Source organism: Anabas testudineus, chromosome 22, assembly GCF_900324465.2.
Source record: "Anabas testudineus chromosome 22, fAnaTes1.2, whole genome shotgun sequence".
Taxonomy (NCBI): domain Eukaryota; kingdom Metazoa; phylum Chordata; class Actinopteri; order Anabantiformes; family Anabantidae; genus Anabas; species Anabas testudineus.
Genome location: NC_046630.1, coordinates 13638286 through 13661971, shown reverse-complemented (window position 1 = coordinate 13661971; position 23686 = coordinate 13638286). Strand labels below are relative to the sequence as shown.

Sequence of the window (23686 nt, the reverse complement as noted above, 5' to 3'; positions counted from 1 at the left end):
ACAATCAATATTTAAAGACATGTTCACTGAGAGGAAAACAAACAAACAAACAAAAACTTAACTCTGTCCTGTCCTGCTTCATAATCTTAGCATAAACTATCTTTAGCCTTATTCTAAAATTTGCACTTATTCACCAACAAAATTAAATTAAGAAGACAAAAGGAAAACACAGTTTAGAGGAAAGAAAGTAGTTCTGGACTTAGCGGTAGGTTACACTTGTTTTATCTGTAGTGGGATCCTACCCAGAGTCAACCACATTTATAACATCAGCTAGTCAAAGTCAAACCAATCATATTAGTCCTGCAAAAAAACAAAGTCGAAATCAGTCTAATAATACCTTAAAAAACACCACTTCACACATGCATGCACACAAACTCCTATCCAGTCAAAATAAGAGTTGACCCCTCCCACAGCCCACAATGTTGGGGGGTAAAGGTATTCTGTTAGGATGCATGGCTAATGTCAATACTAACAAGACAGAAACATTTCAGGTAAAATACACGTTTTTTAGCAAGCAGTCCAAATATTTCAGGTCACCGTCACCCACTAGCTGAAATAAAACATGACTCAATGCAAATAATTTTAGATTTCAATGTAAAGCCATCTTTCTTAGCTTTCATAGCTTATTCCATCTGTTTGTCAACATTCTCACATCGGACATACATTACATTTTAACAGCAACGATAATAATACAACTAAAACTGCACTAGAAGCATGGAAATAGGAATCTCTAAATAAGCACATTTGCATATGTATGTACAAAAAAAAAACAAAAAAAAAAAGACATGTTTAGCATGTTCCTCTCATGATCGTTCTATACAGTACTTCAACAGTGCAAAAATACTCAGACATTAAGCCCTGGATCAGCCTAAATGTTAACAATCTAACATCTGGCTAATAGTTGCGCTATCTCCCTCCTGTCAGTCCTACATTCAAATTTGATTAAACTTGCTAAACTCCAACATGATTAAATACAAAATCTTATGAAGCACTAACAAGCAACAGCAGGTTATAAAACGTACAACTAAAGAATAAATCCCAGGCACTGCAGTATCCTTAGCATGATAATGACAAGGGATGCGAACAGACGAGTTTCTGTCCCTCTTGAAATAAAAGCCATATTTTGCATGTAGCAGTGTGGAAGTGAGTGTTTTCTGGACCCATTTTCTGGTGCCATTTTGGCATCAGTTTTGGAATAGTGCCTGAATGAACTTCCAGCCTCAAACTGTAGCATGTGCGTGCACACACACACACACACACACACACACACACACACACACACACACACACACACACACACACACACACACACACACCTCAGCAAGCAGTTAACAATAAGATAAAAACCATCAAAAATAGACCCACGACAGAAAACATAGCGGAATGATACTTGGCCATTCCCAGACTTCGTCAGCACATATCTTTTTGCAGGAGTGCAGCAGACTCTGAACTTTCCATCCAGCTACTGATGTTGATTGTCTGTAGAGTTGCCTAATGAAAATTTGTAGCATGTATATCTGTCCATCTTAAAATGCTAAGTATATTTAGAACAGCACTGTATAAGACTACTTGGCAATCATTGCTCCTGCATGTGCTCTTCCAGTCATCCTCTTGGCAAAAAAATACCATTTCCAGTGCCAGGAGAAAACTCCTCTCACATAGACAAAGGCTCCGACATTCTTTCACAGCACAAGTGCTTCATGTCCTACAGGTGTCCACGTTTAGCGCTGGGGAAGTCACTGCAACTGTCTAGAAGTCAAGCTGAATTAGGACACTACACAGAAGTTCCATTAAAACTGAAGCCCTGTGATTTTCTTGTGAAAACTAAAGCATTTGTAAGTCAAAACAAATAGTAATGTTTAAATTTGGTTCATTGTTAATGCGCAAGGTGCAAATGACTGACATCATATCCACACTCCAAGAAGCAGTGTAGCCAAGTAGTGATTCTCAAGCACAGAGTCCTGACTGCAAAGCTGTGAGGCGGCGTTCAATGCATTCTTTACCTGCAGATGCAGAAAGGAGAGGGGGAAAAAAAACCCAATAGTGGGTGGTTCAGTGTAACAGGTCATGTCCATGCTGTTAGCTGGCATTTCTGTGTTAAACTGGCTGACAGAGATAAGCTGACAGACTTACATTTGCTAACACTGAGGATGTCATCCTGTTCAGTGAGCAGCAGAGACAAGCCCTCCATCAGCAGGAGAGCTTTATGGTAGCGCAGGACTGATGCCTCCCCCTGGTGGAACATCTCATCCAGTGCAGCAGCCTGAACCTGATTCAATGTCAACATGTTGAAGTTATGTTTGAGTTTGATCCTCCTAAAAATATCAACATAATGCTGCAGGGACATGTGGTGAGCCTCCATTCTGTGGGAAATAATCCCCAATTACATTAATGCTCTCATTTACCAACAGATGTTTTACTTGCTTTGTGTACCACTCTTTTTTGAACTGAATATACAAAAACAAACATATGGCCATTCATTTAACATCCTAATTAGCATTTAATTATTTTGGTTACTCTTAAATACATTAGTAACCCCGGAACAATAAGTCAGGGTGCCTAAGAAAAAGCACAAGGAATATTTTTACCATACATGTACTTCAGCTGTAAATAAACGGGACTCGTTATTTACTTAGTGTCCAGAGTATCTGATGATCCATGATAATCTATCATTATACTATGGTCGGATCATTAACAAACAAAGTCTCCTTGTCTGCTTTGAAAGTGCCCGATTATTCCACTGGCTTACCATCTGCACAGTGTGGCTAAACAGCAGCCGCTCAGCTTTGATGGAGGTGATGTGGTCCATCAAACGGTGCTTCCTGGAAAAGAAGCACTCTAGACGGGTGTTGAGTGAACGGCAGGAAGCCACACTAGACTTGTAGAGCTCATTCAGCCTCTTCACTACTGTATATCGACAAAAAACATAGAACACTATACTTCTTTTTTTGTACAAATAAATTACTCTATCAAGATCTTTATTTCACAAAATAAAATGGCTCATACCTTGTTTGACTGTAGCAGACGGGTAAAGTTTGCCCTGTTTAATTCGCTCCATGGCTGTGTGTAAGGCAGTCGACAAGAGTTCTGCAGTCTTAAGGTAGAGAACCAGCTGTTCTGCATGACTGAGGGCACAGTTACACACACAGAGGACTAGATTATAAACTGATAAATGAAACATGAAATGCAAACGATACAATGTTGGATTCAAATCATGGAAGTTGTCTGTAAGACAGGTGTCTAACAAATGTATTAAGTAGGACACAAAAATGCATCCAAACGGTCGACAAAGCTGTATGAACACTGGCTACAGACTACTGGGTCTTCCTCTACACTCAAACTGTACAAAACACTACTGAGTACAGAGAAGTCTGAGTGGATTGTATTTTTTGTCATTGTGTGTTTCTGTTAGTCCTCCTGAAAAACTGCATTCAAATGCAATGCAAATCTGAAGTTTAATTTGGCCAATTACGAAACAGTTATTGTCTCTGAAGCTATTATTCAATTTCTCACTCACAATGCAGAGCCAGGAGCTTCAACTTTAAACGGTTTTCTGTCCAATTTAGTTCAACTGTAGCATTCACAGCAGCAGCTAATATGGCATTACCTCCACTCTCGGCTCAGGGAGCTTATCTGATCTGCGACCATGCTCTGCTGCTGAAAGAGGGAGGGATGAGAAGGGTCTCCTTGCTCCCCCACAGCTGCAGCACCGCGGGCTCCGGCCACCTCCATCAGACAACGGGCAAAATCCAGCATGAAACGCAGTCTTTGCACAGTGTCTGTATGTTCCTGCTGCACTCCAACACAGAGTCAGGTCACACAGGTAGACACAGAGAGAGATAATTTAGAGATAGATTTCTAAACAGAAAGATATTCTGCATCCAGTACACAGTGGTGGGGAGCAAATGACAGATCAATCATTCAATACATTTCATTCGTTCCTTTCTCAAATTTCACCTTAGTGAATTAAAGACATGGTGAGGACATTTCAACTGGACTATTTTAACATTTTCTATATTTCTCTAGGCTACAATCCCTCTAGAGGTATGTAAAACATTTGTAATTTCAAGAATTTGTGAGGAGGAACCCCCAACTGATCTACACAACAAAATTATTTCAAGTGAATGCATACCTAGGATCTAAGCAATAACTACTTTGCAATAACTATTTTGTGTGTAGCTGTGTAGGAAGCCTGCCTCTCACCTCCATCAGTGTCTCCTCAGGCAGCTCAGGAGCCTCAAAGGTTACAGGACCACCCATATTGGCTGTGATAGGATCAGTGAAACTGTAACGAGGACTAGAAGGAGCTTCAAAGCCATCTAGATAGGTGCCAGTCTGCGGGTACCGGCTGGTGAAGGAGCCCACAGGGCTCACTGCAGTGAATGAGCCTGCAGGTGTTAAAAGACAAAAGCTGAGTATAACACATAAAATACTGCTATCAATGAATGGCATAAATAAATAAAGAGACTGAACAAAGAACGTGGACTATGATTATACTGCTTGTTATTTCAGGCATTCATGCTTCTGAATTGATATGAATTCCAGTTAATGATTAAGCAGCTTATAATTTTCCTTTTCATAATATACTCTAAGTGCCAATTACCAATTTGAAAACTGTGTGTTAGGTAAAACAGCTATTTAAGTCATTTCTCCATAATTGCAACTACTTCTCTTCACAGTTTTGCTTAATTACAGTCTTGCCTTGTAGAAAATCAACCTTCTATGCCTAATTCGATGACATTTAATTAAGCTTCTGCACGATGGAAAATACAAATAACAGTTTCCCTGCACTCTGTGTTGTATGATTGTTGTGCATAACACCGATGCTGCAGTGTACATGGAATTTGATTCTAATTTGCTGTGGATGTATGTGACATACCTGAGTATTTCCTCTGTCTCGAGGTATGAGAAGGGGTGCTGCCGCTGGGAGGGGAACCCACAGTGAAAACCACCTGTGCTGGGCTGCTGGAGCCCGGTGCAAGGCTGCCCACACCACCAGGGGGCACTACAGGACACAAGAGATTCTGATTATTAAAAGACTAGACATTATTCCCAGTACGTAAAAGGATTTTCTTTGACAGGTTTCTCAAATCAACCATCATCAACAATTAATTTTTACGGCCTGTAACCTGTATCTCATTCTGAAGTGGGCATGGAAATCCTGACTGCATACAAACCTTTGCAAATCTTAATAAACAGACATGCCTACCTGTTATATCTATGGCTTTTTCAGAGGCGAGGTTCTCCATGCTGCCTCGCTCACCTACAGGCCCCCCTTGTCCAAATGCAGCCATCAGCAGCATGTCAGACAGGCGGCCGGCACTCTGAGACCTGCACAGAGAGATGGGAAAAAGAAGTAAACTTATATATAAAGAACGTGATATAAGCCAAACATCCTAAAATATATTTTCTGCTATGTGCCCATTTCCCTTTTCCATGATGGCTACAGTATATGTAATAGTTCTTCTATTCACTCCATTAGGATTATGAAGCCTGCCTTCTTTGTATACAAGAGAAGGATGAATTAAAGTGGCTATGCGAATGCCAAAGTTCTATAATATAATTATTTAATATATTTTTTTAAATCTTTACAAGCAAGCAGTTTTTGTAGGTAAGCAATTTCTCCTAGATACACATCATCAGCATGATAAACAATAACAGAAAACAACAGAAAAAACAATAACCTTCCAAAACCCCTGGTATCATCATTCAGTCTGTGGATGCAGTGTGCAGGTGCTTGGTGTCCTGGCTCTGCTGCGGCAGTCCTGCTGCCAGGCGAGCCGATGACCAAACCCTGCTGTGTCAGGAAGGTCACGAGGTTGGGAGAGCTCGGAGGCCTGGGGAATTCAAACGGAGGGATGGTCTGAAGAGAGAGACAAGAGGGAGAGCAGAGAGTTAGCGGAAGCAGTTTGTGGTTTTGTAGTCTTGATGTGTTCTGTGTATTTCAAGAGAATTACACACAGACACAAACACACTCTTTCTCTCTCATACACCCAAACACACTGCTGTCCCACCCTGGAAGGGGAGCCTAGGATGGTAGGAAGGGGGCTGCGCTGCATCAGTTCACTCAGTCTGGGGGAAGAGTGCAGCGGGCAAACAGTCATCAGGCCTGCAGAAGGGGCCACCACTGGGTCAGAGTACTGTTTACGAATCTTGTATCTGCCACCACCACTGGTGCACTCCAACAGACAGGGGGCACTGTGGAGCCGTGAGCCTAGTCCTGTCCTCTGTGGGAGTTGCTGGGTTGTTGGCTGGGGTTCAGCGCACTGTGGAGCTACAAAAGAAAGTGAGACAAAAGGCTTTCTACATATTTCAGCTTTTACACAGCAAGTGGTACTGCATATTAAAAAACAAACACACACAAAATGAAACCATCCAGATATAACAGGGATGGACAAGTCTTGTCTAACTATACTGCTGCCCTGCTGGCTTTCATGTCCAGACAGCTAAGAGACTGATTCACTGTGAAGAGAGTGACAGGTGGTGAGAAGCAATGTGTCTCTCTATGTGGGTGGTTGGGTCATTCTTTTTTTTTTTTTTCCCAAGCATACACTTTCAAAACGGACCAATGTCCCATTATATGTATGTATATAACTCAGCTATCCAGATTAAACTGCTGATGGTTTGACATTAGGCCTGATATTTTAATTCTTATTTAACAGTCATGTCTAAGCAACATGTCCTTTAAATGAGATTTGTCTCAATGAATACATTTCTTGAAGAGACAAGTTATTCTTTGTAATTTTTGGTGAAGTACTAAATATTTTTACCACTACAATGCTTTAAATAATCTCTGTGCAAGTGAAAACTTTTTGGCGAAAATGCTAATAACTCTGTATGTCTTTAAACTGTGATGTCACAAGAGTATTTCATTGTTAGAGCTCATAATACAAAAAAATAACTACTAAATTAATTCAATTTATTTGATCATCATTACTTTATCAGATCATCAATCATTATCATCTCAAGGCACTTTACAGTGTAAGGTTTAAGACCTTACAAAATATAAATGTATACAGAATTATATAGAAAACCTAACAACCCTCGAAACACCCACATTTCCCAGAGCTGTACTGCAATAAGTCCAACAACAGCTTAGCTCAGAATAGGTCATTTATGTTGCCACACTGTATGTGTAGATACGGCATGGGCATGGGTGAAAGTGGTTTGCAAAACCAAAATTAGTCTCTTAGCTACCTTGAGGGGAGAGCTGGAAAGGTCTGGCACCTCCCAGGGAAAGCCTGCGGTTGGTGGTAACTGCTCCCTGCCCATAGGGTGGTGAAGGCCCGGTCTGCGCAAAGCCCAGAGAGCTTCCACTGCTGCAGCGACGCACTGGTGTCAAGAGCCTAATAATGTGAATGTCATGAGACACTGCAGTACATTTATGCAAAGTTTAAGAAAAGTCTGAATTTGCAACAGTGAAACTTGTTTATTTGTTTGTGTGTGTACAGACCGTGGTGAGCCATCCTGTTTGGTAGAATGAAGGTTGTGCTCCATGCGCTGGTAGTTCTGGACCTGAGTGGGGACTGGGATAGGCAATGACTGACCGTGGTTTCCATAGTTACTTGCCGAGAACTCAATGGGCCTGCCAACGACAGTGAGAAGAACAGAGTGCGACAGAGGAAACAGTTAGAAAAGAGAGAAGACAGTGTGTATGTGTTTGTGTAGACACAGACAAGTTAAACACTTTCCACATGGAGAGGGTTTATCAAATATTTTGAAGATTAAATATTCAGTGTTACATGTAATGCAGCCAAATTTACAGCGTCTGTATTTTACAAACTATTTGTATTTGCACTATTTGCAAACATACCATGACATAGTGGGGTATCATTAATGGGTGTTTAATTATGAACCTTGAAAAAAAAAAAAATATATAATAATAATCTGCACGAAAGCAGAAGTACATTTTCCACTGTTATGGTCTATTCTGTATTCAATTATTACAACATTAATACATTTAAGAGAAATTAGGGAATTTGTATTGTCACAGTGAAATACAGTGGTATAAAAAGTATGTGAACCTTTTGGAATTTCATGGTTTTCTGCAATAATATGTCATAAAACATGATCTGATCTTCTTCTAAGTCAAGAGTATTTCTAAATATAATGCGCCTGAAATAATAACACAGAAGACATTCTGATCTTTTATGTCTTCATTAAGAACAACCATAAAAACCTCAAAGTGATAGTGGAAAAAGTATGTAACCGTTTAACCGAATTAATTACTGGTTGACCCCTCCCTTGGCAACAATAACCTCAACCAGGCTCTTCCTGTAGCTGTGGATCAGACCTGCACATTGTTCAGGAGGAATTTTAGCCCATTCTTCCTGCAGAACTGCTTTAACTCTGGCCACGCCCTGGTGCGTCAAAGCCGGTCCAAATCATTATGTTTCCTCCACCATACTTTACAATTAGGATGATGTTTTCATGAAGATATGCAGTTACCTTTTTACACCAAATGTAGTGCTGTCCGTTCCTTTAAAATAGTTCAATATAGTTTCATCAGTCCACATTTCGACATCCAACATTTTGCCAATACCGCTGTGGTACAGATGTTAGCCAGTTCCAATGATGCCTTCAAATCTTTGGCTGTCTCTCTGGGTTGTTTCTTAACCTCATTAACGAGTATTTGTTAAAATGACTAATGGGGTAATTTTAACTAGCCGCCCACTTCTTGGTAGAGTATCCACAGTCCCAATGTGTCTCCATTTGCAGATTGTTTGTCTAACTGTAGACTGGTGAAAGTCTTTTCACTTTTTGACCCTTTCCAACTTTATCTAAATCAACAAATCTTGATCGTAGATCCTCTGAAAGCTCCTTTTCGTGAGGCATGGCTCACATAAGCGTATTCTTCTTGTACATAAAAAATGTAAAAAGTTTGGGTGGTTTTTGTCAAAATAGCTCTAGTCCACACCCTCAAAATAATTTTCTACCAGGTATGCTAACACTAGGATGTTTTATGCGTGTTCTCAATAAAGAAATCAAAGATCAGAATTGTTTTTGTGTTATTATTTTAGCCACATTGTATTTGTTAATACTTTTGACTGTTTTACTACAAAGTATTGCAGAAAACCATGAAATTCCAAAAGGTTCACATACTTTTTTTTGTAATTGAATTCAGCTGTATGCTGTTACCTGACAGGACTAGGAGAGCCACTGTAGGATGGTGAGTGAGGTGGTGTTTTTGCTTGGCTACACAGACCAGCAGAAGCCAGAAGAGAGCTGATTAAAGGGGGAAAAGTAAACATCTTTATAGTTAGGGTAAAGGCGACATTTTAATATTAAATACATTGTACCATCATTTATAAAGTAAATTTAAGTACATTTTCCACTTTTATCAGCTATATTATGCAACACTATTGAATAACATCATTAAAAAGGGCAATTCTCGTTTCTCACCCGCTGTTCATCAAGCTGTCCTGCAGCACTTTACTCTCACATGTCAGCTCACCTGCTGGAAAACCAGAGAAATCAAGACATCAACATCAAAGAAAAGTAAAAATGGTATTTCCAAAGCAACTGAATAAAATAGAGAAACAAAAATTGAAAAGACTAACACAGACTGGGTGTTTAGATAGAGCAACTCTTTTACTTATAAAATGCTGTAAATCCCACATAAAAGTCAGTCTATGAAGCAAAAACATTCAAAAAGATTCAATAGTCATTGAGTTTGAACAGCTATATGTGACATCTTCTGTTCGTAGGGATCTGATCATAACATGTTTTTCTTACTGGTGAAGTGGGCAGGCACCATGACAAAGTCGTCTGTGTCACATGAAGAGGAGTTCTTGCTGCTGCCACCCCCTCCAGATGAGTCCTTGAGGAGAAAACCAGTGGCCTCCTGGGTGGGGGAGGCCAGAGCTTTGGCACGCAAATGCTGAACCTCAGCAAGAGACTGCTGCAGAGACATTCAAACAAAAGTAGCAGATGAACAAGTACAGACACCAAAAAGGAAAGAATAAAATAGTAAGCTGTGAGAAAAAGACAAATAGGTGTTTGAATTGGTTGCACATAAAAACACAGCTTAATTAAGCACAGACAGGGAACAAGGAAAATATTTCAGAAATAAGAAGCACATACCGGTGGTGAGGCGAGATGAGAGGTGGAAGAACTGCTACAGGAGCTGGCTGAGGCAGAGCTTGGGAAGCAGGTCATGGTTACAGTAGGAGTTGCTACAACAAAATGCAACAAAATTGTTATACAATTCGAGGATTAAAAAAAAGAAGAAGAAAAGAAACACTGACTATAAACAGAGTATCTACAAGATAAGTGAAAGTATATGTTTTTAACTAATAGAATTATGTGTTCTAAGGGAAAACTACGTGTGGGCTTCTATTGCTAAGATTTGATCCTTTAATGGAATAAGTATATCCTTTTTTTTTTTTTCAGCCTTGCACTAATTTGATGAATATATTGGAAGGAAGGTGAAGTGATGAAAAACTGCTTAAAACTGTATAACGAAGACAATCCTGAGCTCATGCAGTACTGGTAATTGAGTGATCTGTTTGTTCTTACTTACTCTTTTTGATGGATGAACTAGCCTCCAGGAAAGGATGACAAAAAAACTCATCTAACAATCACACAAGAAAAAAGTAATTTATAACAGGTATTGCAATGTTATTTCTTATATCCATGTATGAGCAACAGCACTAGATACAGAAGTAAAAACACAGAACACAGACACAATCTTCTGTGTAGATGTAATTCCTAAATTCAGACTGTGTTATTAAGGTGAAATACATTCGCAAGAATATTTGTCATATGTGTTGTCTGGGTATGTGTTTTAGATAATTATCTGCAAAATACTATATCAGGTGATGTACAGATGAATGTACTATTTAAGTTATCAGTGCAAGTCTGCATTAACACCATATAGTCAGGTATTTTTTTTACAGTACTTTATGTCAACTAACCAAAGTCAATGCGGTCCTTGTGGTTGCGCTGAAGCAGACCCAGCAGCAGGTGCCTCAGATGGCTTGATGTCTCTCTGGGGATGCTGCAAACACATAATACCACAATCAGACTGTGCAACTGTGCAGAACAAAAATAATCAAACAGAAACCTGTTACTACAGTAAAATAACACTATCAGCTGCGCTAGATTTGCACGAATATATATTGTTACATTTATTATACAGTACATTTCTCCTCCATCTGTTCTTCTACAGAAAGTTTCTTATAAAAATATTAATCATACACTTTCACATACATTTCGTATCAGACTTATTTTACTCTAAATATGTGTCACAAAGGTCCTTCAAAGCAAACTTTGTAGAGAACTTTCAAAAATATATATTCTTTTATTTATGTTTTACAAAAACATTTGTTCATCACATTTAATATCAATTACATGACAAAATGTTGTCATCTCAAATGTAACGCCTTACTTGGGGCTGAGATTCTTGTTTTTCTCATAGAACAGCCTGAGGTCCTGGGGACTGCTAGCCTAAAGATGACAAAAGATCAGATGTAGTTGAAATTACAAACAATTGTAAACAATTGCTATTGTGCATACGTACATACAGAGCATCATTTCATGCTGTTGTTTTACAATATGGTGCCATCACACAGATGCAGGATACAGGTTTTAAAATGCCTGTCAATGAATCAAGTATGAAGCTTTTCTAGGTAGTTTCAGAAATGCTGCTGGACTAGTTCGGATAAGATAGCTTTGCAGAACTCGTTTCATCTTTCACAGTTGTCAAGGCAGTCTGGACAAGCTGCCTGGCTTTTTGAGTCCCTCACATCTGGAGAGATGAGACTGACTACTTTCAACAAACAGGTTTGACGAGAAAAAGGTTATCTCAATGGAACATTTGAGGAGATTTTGTGTTGTAGCTGTTCATTTCCTTTTGTCACTATTTAAATCAATTATAAAATACTTGCTTCTGCATTATCTGATGCAAAATGACAGGGATACCTTATACATATATTACATATAGTCTTTAAAATAGCGGAACAGATACAATTGTGAATATTAAAAAGTATGGGAATGAAAACAGTTTAATTTACAGAATTTTAAGTCTACTTCAGAACTGTAGCTGGTAAAGACAAAGTGGATGAATTCCTATGGCTCTGTTGGATTACTTGTGTATTTTCCCTCCTTGTTCTCAAACAAGAAATTCAAAAGGATGGAAGAATTTAAAATGTGACACATGCAGAGCTGAGCAACACTGTTGTTGGTATTAGATACTAGATTATAACATAAAAGGAATGATCATTTGCTGTATATTTTGAATCATAAAATCAATTCCACTTTCTAAATGTTTCAGAATCTGTGCACATGACTTTGTAAAAGCCATTGATAAAAGAATGTCTTACAGTCTCATTCTACATAGGATAAGGATTCTTTTTAATTTGGGAACACATGCCACCATGATAAACCTTAATAATATGCAATGCAAAACTGTAAAATAAAATATAAATTACATTTCATTTACACAGAGATAAATCCAAAAGATGCAGGTCATATTGCAACACGCCTACACTATTCTGAGTCAGTCATACATACAAAAGGCATACAACTGATGAAGGTGTTTTTACCTGAAAAGGAGCCTTCCCAGTCAGACACTGAAACACTATAGTTCCTATACTCCACAAGTCGGCCTTAGCATCGTAGTTTTGGGACATAATGACCTCAGGAGCCTAGTGAGGAAAAAAGGCAGATCATTTTCAGTGTCCTGTGGAGATCTTGCAAGGACAATTAATAAACTGATTGAGTTGTAAATGTTGTATTGTTTTAGACTGCAACTATCGCAGAAAAATTAGTACCAGTGCTCTACTCTGGGTTACATGAAGAAAAACAACAAACCAGTTACTCAGTTACAGTGTGTGACACTCTCCATGTAATTATAGTATATGTTTTATAATTGTTATATAATCATAGGAATTGTAGAAAGTATAGTGTTAGGACTTGGACCTAGGTTTGACCAAGCAGCTGAAACAGTGTATGTTAGCAACTATTTGCCATAATATGTGTACCATCCTACAAATTGAGCTTACCATATACATGGGGGAGCCACAGAGTGTTGCTGCCATCATGTTATTCTGAAGGTACCTGGCAAAACCAAAGTCCGCTGCAAAGAGAGAAAGAGGAGAAGAGGGTATGAAGAACCACACAAGGAAAGATAATATGTGGTGCTACAAATGAATGCAACTGTATGGAGACACAGTTGCCTTCAAGCTGTCTAACTAAAAACTGACATAGAACATCCCAAAGAAAAACTACACTCACAAAAACACACTCAGCTGCTAAATTGTCTATTTATATTCAAATCAATTAAACCTACACATTAGTAACATTAGACAATAATCAATCAGTGATGGCAGGGAGGGAGATCTTCACTGTAATTATAGGTATGATGAGATGGAAATTAGCAGCATTATATTACTGGAGTTCACCCACTTGGATTTTATGCTTTGTAAAATACTACAACAACCAACCATCCTTCTTTTGAACATGTTTTCTCTATGGCAGAGCATATGACTAATAGAAATGACTAAACAATTGATGCGCAAACTCACATATTGACAACAAGTAAAAGGAATTATAAGAACAGAACATGTATACATTTTCTTTTCTTATGTAAAATCTATTTCCTCTATTATGGTTAGTTTAATATTAGTGGAATCACTTACTGCTGGGGAATTACTAGGTCCCGTAGCAATAAAATTGTCAGTTTTAATATGCTATGGGGATTTCCATATGGAGCTTTATGACATTTGTTTGTTTTTTGCTCCAGTGCGTAGTTTTAGTATTTTCATATAAAATCCAAATGTACCCCCAAAAGCTGTGAAATGTTTTAATGTTTTACTTATTTTATTTATTGATTTATTTATAGTAAGCTAATTTTAAGCAATAGATACTAATAGTTCAGAACAAGCAGTGCTAGATTTAAAAACATATTTACTGTATATTATGTGCACTGTTAACATGAGATGATCTTTGACATCATTTATTTTGTTTATTGATGATATTTATCTCTATACATAGAACGGACACAATATAATTATTGCCAAGTTGCTCTGTAGCATTTTCAGCCCCATTCTCTTAAAATACAACTACAGAAAACTGAATTTGCCAATATAATGCACATCTACATGTGTATAAATGTTCACATGCAATCACCAATGTGTACATGCTTACAGACTCCGACACCATTAAAACCCACCGATCTTGATGCAGGTGTTGTTGGAGTGGGACTTGCGTCCTGGTGGGTAAGACAGCAGAATGTTCTGAGGTTTGAGGTCCCTGTGGATTATTCCTTTGGCCTGTAAGACCCTCATTGCTCCTGTAATCTGCTGCAGGAAAACTCGAATGGTGTCCTCACTCAGCGTGCCTTTGGCTGCGGAAACAACAAGGTTAAATTATTAAAGGTTAGCTAATAACAAATTACCATGCGTATACTAGACATGACTGCCATTTGATGCAGTGATTTTAAACAAGTAAGTTGTTGGAGATATAGAAGGCAGCTAAGAGATTGAATGATTCTCTTCCCCAGACTCTCACATTTATGCAAATCACATTAGTTTTCCTAACAAATTCTCATGTTAGATCATGTTACACAAAACAGATCATCTCATTTTTTTTTTTTACTTCTCTCAGCTCACCCTACTATCACCTCCTACTCCCTGTAACTTTCTCATCTCTGATCATTTCCCTCATGTCACAGTGATATAGCATGGTTTTATTTGCGAGTCCCTCCCATGTTTTGAGTTTTAGGCTTCAGTTGAGCCATTGAAAATTTTATTTCCTTGACCTAGTGGGCAGAGGATCGAAAAGCACATGTGAAAGATTTTTTAACCAGACACAAAAATACTATTACTGCAACAATACATTTACTTAGAGACATTGTTCCTGCTAGACTGAGTTTACAGCTATCTGTCGTCTTCATTCCCATCCTGTCCACACTGACAGGCAGGGTCTCACCTCAAACAACGTGAGTCTACAGGTTACGTAGTGCCCTGCAATCTCTGACATGTAGCAGATGTCGTAGACATTTCTCTTCCACACAGACCTGTTATTCGTGACCCAAAACACAAGAGGTCTTGTTCCTTTCTATTTACACTGCTCTTGATAACAAACAAGTCTTTCTCTTCTACCAGTTGATGTCTTAACTCACTGTTTCCTACCAAAAATCACACTAGTTCTCCCAACAAGATTTGCAACAAGGTAGAAATTATAATAAATAGTTCTAAGATGTCAATTTGTTTTTGTGTGAAATGCATTCACCCATATAAAATTCTGGTGTTCATCACCTTTGCTTGGAAATATTTATAATCCTGGCTTTCAGAAACTGAGAGGCAATAATGGAGTGTTTTGATAAAGTAAGAACTCTCAGTTTCTTGTCATCAAGCAACAAAGATAACAATTCACATTTTCTACTGAGTATCAAATGGAGCTTGTAGTAGATGAGTTGTTGCACTCACAGTGTAAGTAGTCTGCAAGGTCGCCCCCGTTGCAGTACTGGTAATGGAAAGAGAGGTGGGAGGGAAAGGAGACAGCAAAAGAAAGAGAGAGAGAGAGGGGGAGATTAAATGAATAACATTAGGAAACAAATGTAAGGCAAAGGGTTGATGTGCAACCACAGAGAATGCATGTCTGACAGTGACTGAAGAGAAGAAAAAAAAATCTGAAAATTGATTTGCTGAAGAGATGGTTTCAGATTTATAACCTCTCTCTCAATCTGAGCATTACTATGAATGAGCCTGGGAAAAGGATGGGATGTTTTAAGACAGCTCTTACTCTGAAAGCCTGCCTCAAAAGTAATTTCCTCCTCTAAGACATAGACAACCCCAAACAATGACAATTATAATGAAGATGGGGAGTTGCAGAAATTCATCTGTTCTTATCATCTATATTCTGTTTATAACGTTGTTTTGGCACATTGTGGCAGGTTATATGATCTCTAGAGCACTCTTTTCCTGCATTTTGGTGGCACTGATTTGGCCATCTGACACAAAAAGGTGTTTTAGTTCAAAGCTAAAGTAGTAAGAAGGTTCACGTTATTTTCCCTTCGATTCTTCATGAGGTAAATGGTTTCCAGTCACAGCAAAAACCCTGCAACACTTGGATGTTGACTGGCATCCATTCAACCCCACTGATGCCTGAGAACAGGCTAATTATAGCTCGGGTCTGTCAGAGCTGCCTGCAAAAGCTCACACAATACAGTGCTGAGCAAACAAAGCTCAACATCACAGTAAGCTTACCTCCATTACCAGGTACACTGAGCTGGCAGTTTCCTAAAGAGAGAAGAGATAAGAGAGGGCGTAAACAAACACATGTCAGTGACAGACAAAGAAAAAAACAGGTGGTTCTTGTGCTCACAGATCATAGTAAGCTGCTCATTCAGAACAGATAAATATACAGCCTGAAGGGTTTCAGAAAAATTGAGGATTAATGATCAGAAATAGTGGAAGAAGAGGAAAAAGAACACAAGTGATATAAGATGATATTTAGCCTGTTCTTTGCTGAGAATGTTGCTTATGTTCACGTTAATAACCATTAATAAAGTAAAAGCATGCCTGCAAGTAAGAAAAGTGATTTAAAGTGAAAATTAAACTGTTGACTCTGCTGTCAACAGCATTATCAACACAAATGAGTAAGCATGTGAGCATGAGAGAGACAGACAGTTCTCTAAACCTTTAACTCATTTGCTCCCACAACAACAACAAATAAAAAGAAGCTGCAGATACAGTACTAACAACGTTTTTAGTATTTCACATTCGGGAGGCTTAAAGTTCCAGAAACTTAATTCCTTCCTCTACTTTGCCCTCTCTCACATAATCTGTACGTAGCACAACTTTAGGGAAAAAAGAGCAGGCCAACTTGAAAAAGCACTCTTATCACATGGCAACAGATTGCTGCAGTTTCTCCATCTCGCCTCTTCTCAGTGTCTTGTTGAATTCACCAGTCAAAGGCCAGACTGATTATAATCCAGCAGACTCAGGCCTTTTGAAGGTGGTTGTCTTTGGCATTATTGAAGATAGAAAGCAACAAGTCAACAGACCAGTCAGCCAGTCACATTCAGTGTCAACCACATGGCCTCCACAAGCTATCTCTGCATTGAATTTAACAAATAGCAGTGCTGCCCCACACAACTGTTACATAAAAAGGTAGTAAAACTGGATGGGGTTAAAAAGTAACTTTAAATATCCATTAGTTTACAGTTAAGCAAATGATCTGCAAATGTAGACAAAATAGCACAACACCTTGAAACTTCACAACCCTTCTGGGAAAATGTTTTGTGGACCAATGAAGTTGAACCTAAGAACATGTTGTATGGGATAAAACAACACTTGATACCAACGTGAAAGCATCATCTCAAAGGTGAAGAGCAGTGGAGCCAGCAACATGATAAGGGGCTTTGCTTTCCTCTCCATCATTGAGAAGAAAATTAATTCTCAAGTTTATTAAGGTGTCTTGCAGGTTAATGTCAGGCCAGCTGTACACCCCCTAAATGTGGTAGAATAGTATGACTAAGCGAAACAATTTCCCTAAAGATCATGATAAATCTACTACAGAATGACTTCAAACTAACTACGTCCTGCGAATATAGTTGAGCTGAAGCGTTTCTCAAAGGAAAAATGGGCTAACAAACATTGTGCAGATGTGAGCCTGCATTTGTCTCAGAGGAAATCACACCTAAATGGCTAAAATTCAAAAGTGCCGCAAATTTGGTCTGTCCCACATTTAGAAATATGTGTAAGCAAAAGCAACATTTACAGTATATCTTAGGCAATCACTTCCCATTTCAACAATAATGTAGGAGGGCTCTGAAGGTCTGGAGAAGTGGTTAGGATTTGCCACGAGATGGCATTCAGACAACAAAATGAGAGCAAAACATGTGTGTTTCTCATTGTACGTCCATGGTTTCTCACACACCAATGAGGGAGGAGCTGCCATGCAAGATACTGGCCTGACCCATAATTCCTTCACTGCAGCATGAGTTCTGAGCTTTTAGTATTTGTGTTCTGTTACCTTTGCTTTTATTTATAATAAATCAGTAAAACTACAATACATCATCATCATTTGTACTTTTTTACTATTTGGTCTCTGAGCGTTATAAGACAGGGATAGAAAAACGCTTTCTTGTTGAAAGTAAGAGTAGGAGACTTCATAAATATCTTTTATTTCCTACTTTGAATTAAGACTTTTAGTCCCAGGTTGACTTCTAGCGTGACTCCTAAGAGGGTTTTCTGAGAGGCTTGATGAATACAGGACCCTAGCCTATCTGCAGCTCTAGAAAGTATTTGAGGTTACTGTTGTAAAATGAAGCCTCTGGAAATACTTGAAAAGGCTTCACATATTTCTTTTTGTCACTGTATTCCCTAGATAATGTCCTCAGAGAGAAAATGTGCCCTTTAAGTAACTACATGTTAGCACCTCTCCTCAGGATATTTATATTTTCATTACTCAAAACCTGTTAGGAAACAGGAACTTCTTGTTGCACTGACTGATGCTGTGTTTGCCTGTAACTCTAGGCCAATCTAGAACAATTTAATTATTCAACACTAACTAAAGACATAAGTTACTCTGTATAAGACAATCAAATACAATGTGAAAAGCACCGTAAAAGTATTCTCTTGTTTCAGTTTCCTTCTGAAATAATTAGATAGCTGGTGATGGTAGGATTTCCTACTCAGAACATTTATGCTTCTTGCTGCAGCGTTTTTTGTTTTTGTTTTTTTTTCCTTTCTTTTTTCTTATTCTTAAAGTTACTGATGAAGAGCTCTTGGGCAATGTAGTTCATTGCCTCCTTCCTAGTAATTCAACAAGGTGACTGTCCTGCAGCATTTGAATGGCAGAATGCAGATTGCTGAAAAGTTAATTATCACACTATGTTACCAAGCAAGTTAAACTTAAGGGATATCAGTTTATCCATTCAGGATGCACAAAGAATTATGAATCAGTTTCACCTGCTTTAGGGCAAGTGAAAGTGACAACAGCTGCAATGAAAAAGAAAAGGTGTAGCATGTGGTGGCTGCAGACAAATGCTCCCTATTTATCCTTTCTGACCGATTCTTCTCAACCTCTGTGTTTGCTATTGTCCTTTGGACTAACCAAGGCAGTCCAGTTAGTCCAAGATGGCACAGTAATATACATGGGATGCTGGGAAACACAACAAGCCTATTAGCAACTCTGCATACAGTATAAAGTATTCAGACCCCCTTAAATTTTTCATTCTTTGTTATATTACAGCTATGGTCATGAGTATTCAGACCCTTTGCTGTGACACTCATATTTAACTCAGGTGCTGGTCATTTCTTCCGATCATCCTTGAGATGGTTCTACACCTTGTGATATTTCAGTTTTTCTTTTTTAATAAATCAGCAAACATGTCAACACTTCTGTGTTTTTCTGCCAATATCGGGTGCTGTGTGTACATTAATGAGAAAAAAAATGAACTTGAATGATTTTAGCAAATGGCTGCAATATAGCAAAGTGTGAAAAATGTAAGGGGGTCTGAATACTTTATACTGTATGCAGAGTTGCTAATAGGCTTGTTGTGTTTCCCAGCACAGTCCCAAGAGCATGACGGAGATACCAGGAGATTACACCAGGTGTGCTGGACAGGGCTGCAGAAGGGCAACAACTTAGCAGCAGAAGCAGTGTCAAATTGTCAGAAACAGACTTCATGAGGGAGGAGAAGGGCATGAACTGCAAATGTCACGGAGTAGACCCTGTGCTCACAACCCAGCACAGTGAACTCGATTGGCCTATGGCAGAGAACACCTGAACTGGTAGGTCTGCCACTAGATCCCCATTCTCTTCACAGAGGAGAGCAGGTTTACACCGAGCATGTGACAGGCACGAAAGAGTCTGGAGATGATGTGGTGAATGTCATGCTGTCTGTGATATCATCAAGCATGGGTTTGTTCTGGTGCAGGACACTGGCCAGCATCATGTGATCAGAGTTTGTAGGCAGTTTTTGAAAGATGAAGGCCCCAATACCACTGACAATAAGCCATCACTTTCCCCTGACCTAAATCCAACTGAGCACCTATTGGGCATTATGTTTCAGTGCATGTACCAATGACTGTCTAGGAGCTCACTGATGCCCTGATACAGGAGTCGGACTTTTGCATCACCCAATGAGCTGAAGTTCAAACAAGAATATTTGTTTCAGACAAGTTTCTCTAAAAGCAGAACATGCCTTGTCTGAGACAGAATTATAAAGATTTTGCAATACTGTATTCTTGTCATGCTGCAATCAGCATAATCTGTGCATTCAACATTTTTTTTTAAAACCAGATGGCTATTTGTTAGTCCTATAAAAACAGACAAAAGAAACACCTGGTGAGTTACGATATGTATGTTTGTGGGGGCAGAGGGTAATTCTGTCTAAACTATCTGACAGCTGTTACCACAGTGAGCGCCAGACTGGTTACTAGGCTACAGGCAAGAACACTGACTTGACTGTGAATTTGTATTTAATCATTGCGATGCAACATCTTTCTAGTGTGGCAATCAAGTATGGGCTAATACCAATATTTCTATCTGATCATGTACATGTGCAGGTGATGCAGGCGATTAACACCCACTTTGAACCCCATGTACCTGACTTGTGTCAAAATGAGGATTAAAAAACACTCGAGTGGAAAGCAAAATATAAAGAAACTACACTTCCCAGAAATCAAGATCAAAAAGACTGGCAAATATGGGCCATGTGACAGCAGACAAAATGTAAACAAGAGAAATGATGACTGAGTTAAACAGGACACAAACGGGCCTGAACAGGATGAAACAGAACATTTTTTTCAGAACAAACAAATGTAGCTCAGGCTCATTTAACAAGCAGGTAAAACAAAACTGTCCAAGCTGCATGAGGCAGAAGTGGGTCATGTGAAGCATGAAGCACATCTAACAACCCATCTGCTGCACTCTGTGAACATAAACTCAAGGGAAAACTGGCATAATGAAAGGTGTGATAATTATGTAGGCAAACAGAGGCCTTGAAACTCTGCAAGCAGCCTGGGATGATCTCGATGTAATTTATAAATGTAGAATGACATACCTGAAAGTCCAGTAATTCAACAATGTTTTCATGTTTCAGTTCCTGCAGAAATGACAAAGAAATCAGTGTCCAATTCTTTATTTTCAATTATTATTATACTCCTGGCATCTCTGGGAAAACCTTTACTTTCAATATCACATCTGCAAGTTCAATAATAATAATAATCAGTTGACATATTTCACTACAACACAAGTAACATATAGTACAATAAAATGTGGCATGCAACATCAGCCAAATTATCTAATCAATACTTAAAATATCAATATGACATATTTAATAGGAGAAAACTCCCTTCATTGTGAGCTTAACCACTTCTGGTGTGTCCACATACTGTATGTATTTCATTTTATTTTATTTATTTTTTGCCCTAGATAGCATTCTCAGTTGGCCTAAAACTAATTATTTATATACAGTGCTATGCATGTGCTCCTTTAATGTACAAAGTATATACAGTAACCTAATAACCACAAACCAAGAAACTGTTCCTATCTTACCTTGAGTATTTTGATCTCTTTCCCCAGCAGTGTCTGAGATTTGGCCAGGTTCTTCTTGTTAATGCATTTTACTGCCACTTCCCAGTCATGTTTCTAGGACACGTTACATGCAAAATAACATTTGGCAGAAGAAAATTAATGAATGCACAATTCGTGTTACACTATGCCATTGCTTGGTAAATAAAGATCCACTGTCCTTGTGTAATATTACAAATGTCAACATGCATATGTATGCTAATTTGTTATTTTGTTGATTGTTGCTACATAGTCTGGCTGAATTATGAAATTCTACCACATATAAAGACATTCAAGATGTTGCACTAAATTCCCTACATGCTAATTAACATTGACTGGTGCTCTGTATGCCTCTGTCCTTTATGCTGTTGGGGACTGGGACTGTAACCTGCTAGGAGGTCTGGTTAGTATAAGGTAGTTTTATAGTGCATCCAGTGCTAGTTTACCTAAAACTCTACATTTCCTGTGACAACATATTGTCCTTATCAATGCATTTTCTCATATTACGCCATATTTAGATGTACAGTTGTATGTATGCATTGCACTATGCCGTCTACTTTGGATAAACTGCAAGTCTGTGCCAGTTCACTAATGATGCAACGAAGAAGCAATAAGGCCTACATTGTGTGTTAGATAATATATATTATTAGGAGCAGCATCAAATGAACACTAAGCAGTTATAATGTTTACTCTTTCATTGCCAGCAGCCTACAGGATATGTTCCAACATGTTTAGCAGTGGTCCCACTACAGAGCTTCTCAATAGAAACACAGCATGTCTGTTGGCCTACATTAGAATTAGTCCTGATCAGGGGTATTAGTTGCACACCTGCCTAAAAGCACAGACACTCACACTGTGACTGATCAAGTATTGATCAAGTATTGATCAAGTGTTGCAGCATTTTATGCAATAAGCATCTGTTATTTCAAGGAACATCCTGTGTGCGCGTCAAGGCCTCTTAAGGTAGCACAAGGAAAATAAAAGAAACCAGATGGCCAGCTCAAATCACCAACAACACACGTCAATGCGTTTTTTTATTTTATTTAATTTAAAGTCATCTTTTTAAAAACAAACACAGAGACGACACTCACCTCTCGGTGTCTGCCTTTAAAGACGACAGCAAACGCGCCATGTCCTATGAGGTCCTTCCGACTGAACTCAAACGCTCCCACCGTCTCCATGTTGTTCCACAGTCCGGGATGAAGCGACTACGACCTGGACAAGTGAGCAGGAGGCCTCCGCTCGTCCTTCTTGTTTTCTGGAGCTCCTTCCTCCTCTGTCGAGTAGCGGCGGCGGCGGCAGCAGGGACGTTCAACCCGTCTTTCACTTGCCATGGGCGGCCTTCCTGACGACGGGCTGTCCTCTCCTCTCATGTTGAGGAGTCGTTCTCCTAACAAAGCTTTAGGATGACTTCCATGTCTTCTAGTGCGGCCAACGCGAAGTTAGCGAACTTAACCCAGGTCGTTTGTTTATGTTGTTTTGTTGTTGTTTTTTTTTTTTTTATTGCAGCTGTTTCTGTCGCGCCACCTTAAACAGCAGCTCGCTGCGTTTTGTTTATATACAATAGGTCCTCGCCTCCGTCGTCTGAAGCGTCCCACTCGACGATCAAAACTAAAACTTACCATAAGCTGACGATGTTTAATACCCAGGAAAAAGGCTGAATATTGCAAACGCGAGCGGTGTCGACGAAAGTCGCGGCGACGCTGCTGCAAAAACAAAGCAGACGGAGCAGAGCTCTCTCTGACGGGCGCATGCGCAAGGGCAATTACAGCTGGAGCTTTGACGTCACCGGACCAGGAGCCGCCGCTGCTGCTGCTGCTGCTGCTGCTGGACGCGGTCAGAAGTCCTCCTGTGATCCATCACAGCCCAATAACACGAGGGAATGTTTTATCATCACCACAGTATAACTGCGTCCTTTTTTAAAAAATAGTAAACTATAAACTTATACAGCTGATCTATAATCTGGAACTCATTGTGTGTGAATACACCTGATGCAGGTAATCAACAACAGTGGGAGGAGGGCAGAGAGGTCCACAGGTTAGATAGATAGATAGATACTTTATTGATCCCCAAGGGGAAATTTTGGTGTTGCAGCAGCCATTACACACAAAAACATTGAACATTAAGTAACATGATCTACACAACAATACACGAGACA

At 39.1% G+C, this 23686-nt stretch overlaps 1 protein-coding gene across 1 annotated transcript; it reads right to left on the bottom strand.

Annotated features, from left to right (window-relative positions):
- ulk1b (unc-51 like autophagy activating kinase 1) lies at positions 1-23272 on the bottom strand. The gene is made up of 27 exons (XM_026339585.1): positions 22620-23272; positions 21514-21606; positions 21020-21061; positions 16212-16244; positions 15432-15468; positions 14174-14347; positions 13005-13078; positions 12546-12647; positions 11390-11448; positions 10917-10999; positions 10523-10573; positions 10084-10175; positions 9736-9901; positions 9403-9457; positions 9139-9225; positions 7454-7585; positions 7198-7346; positions 6015-6274; positions 5685-5863; positions 5210-5331; positions 4880-5005; positions 4204-4388; positions 3608-3792; positions 3007-3125; positions 2750-2907; positions 2134-2269; positions 1-2003 (listed from the first exon to the last, which is right to left on the bottom strand). The coding sequence occupies exons 1-27, from the start codon at positions 22707-22709 to the stop codon at positions 1948-1950; spliced, it is 3045 nt and encodes a 1014-aa protein (XP_026195370.1). The 5' UTR covers positions 22710-23272; the 3' UTR covers positions 1-1947.
- Positions 23273-23686: the final 414 nt, after the last annotated feature.

Excerpts from the sequence above, each read along its gene's own strand:
- ulk1b (XM_026339585.1), bottom strand. The coding sequence starts at position 22,709 with ATGGAGACGGTGGGAGCGTTTGAGTTCAGTCGGAAGGACCTCATAGGA. Across the intron at positions 11,000-11,389 it reads AACAAGAATCTCAGCCCCAA|CATCCCCAGAGAGACATCAA; the intron begins GTAAGGCGTTAC and ends ATGTGTTTGCAG. Across the intron at positions 5,006-5,209 it reads AAAAGCCATAGATATAACAG|TGCCCCCTGGTGGTGTGGGC; the intron begins GTAGGCATGTCT and ends TGTGTCCTGTAG.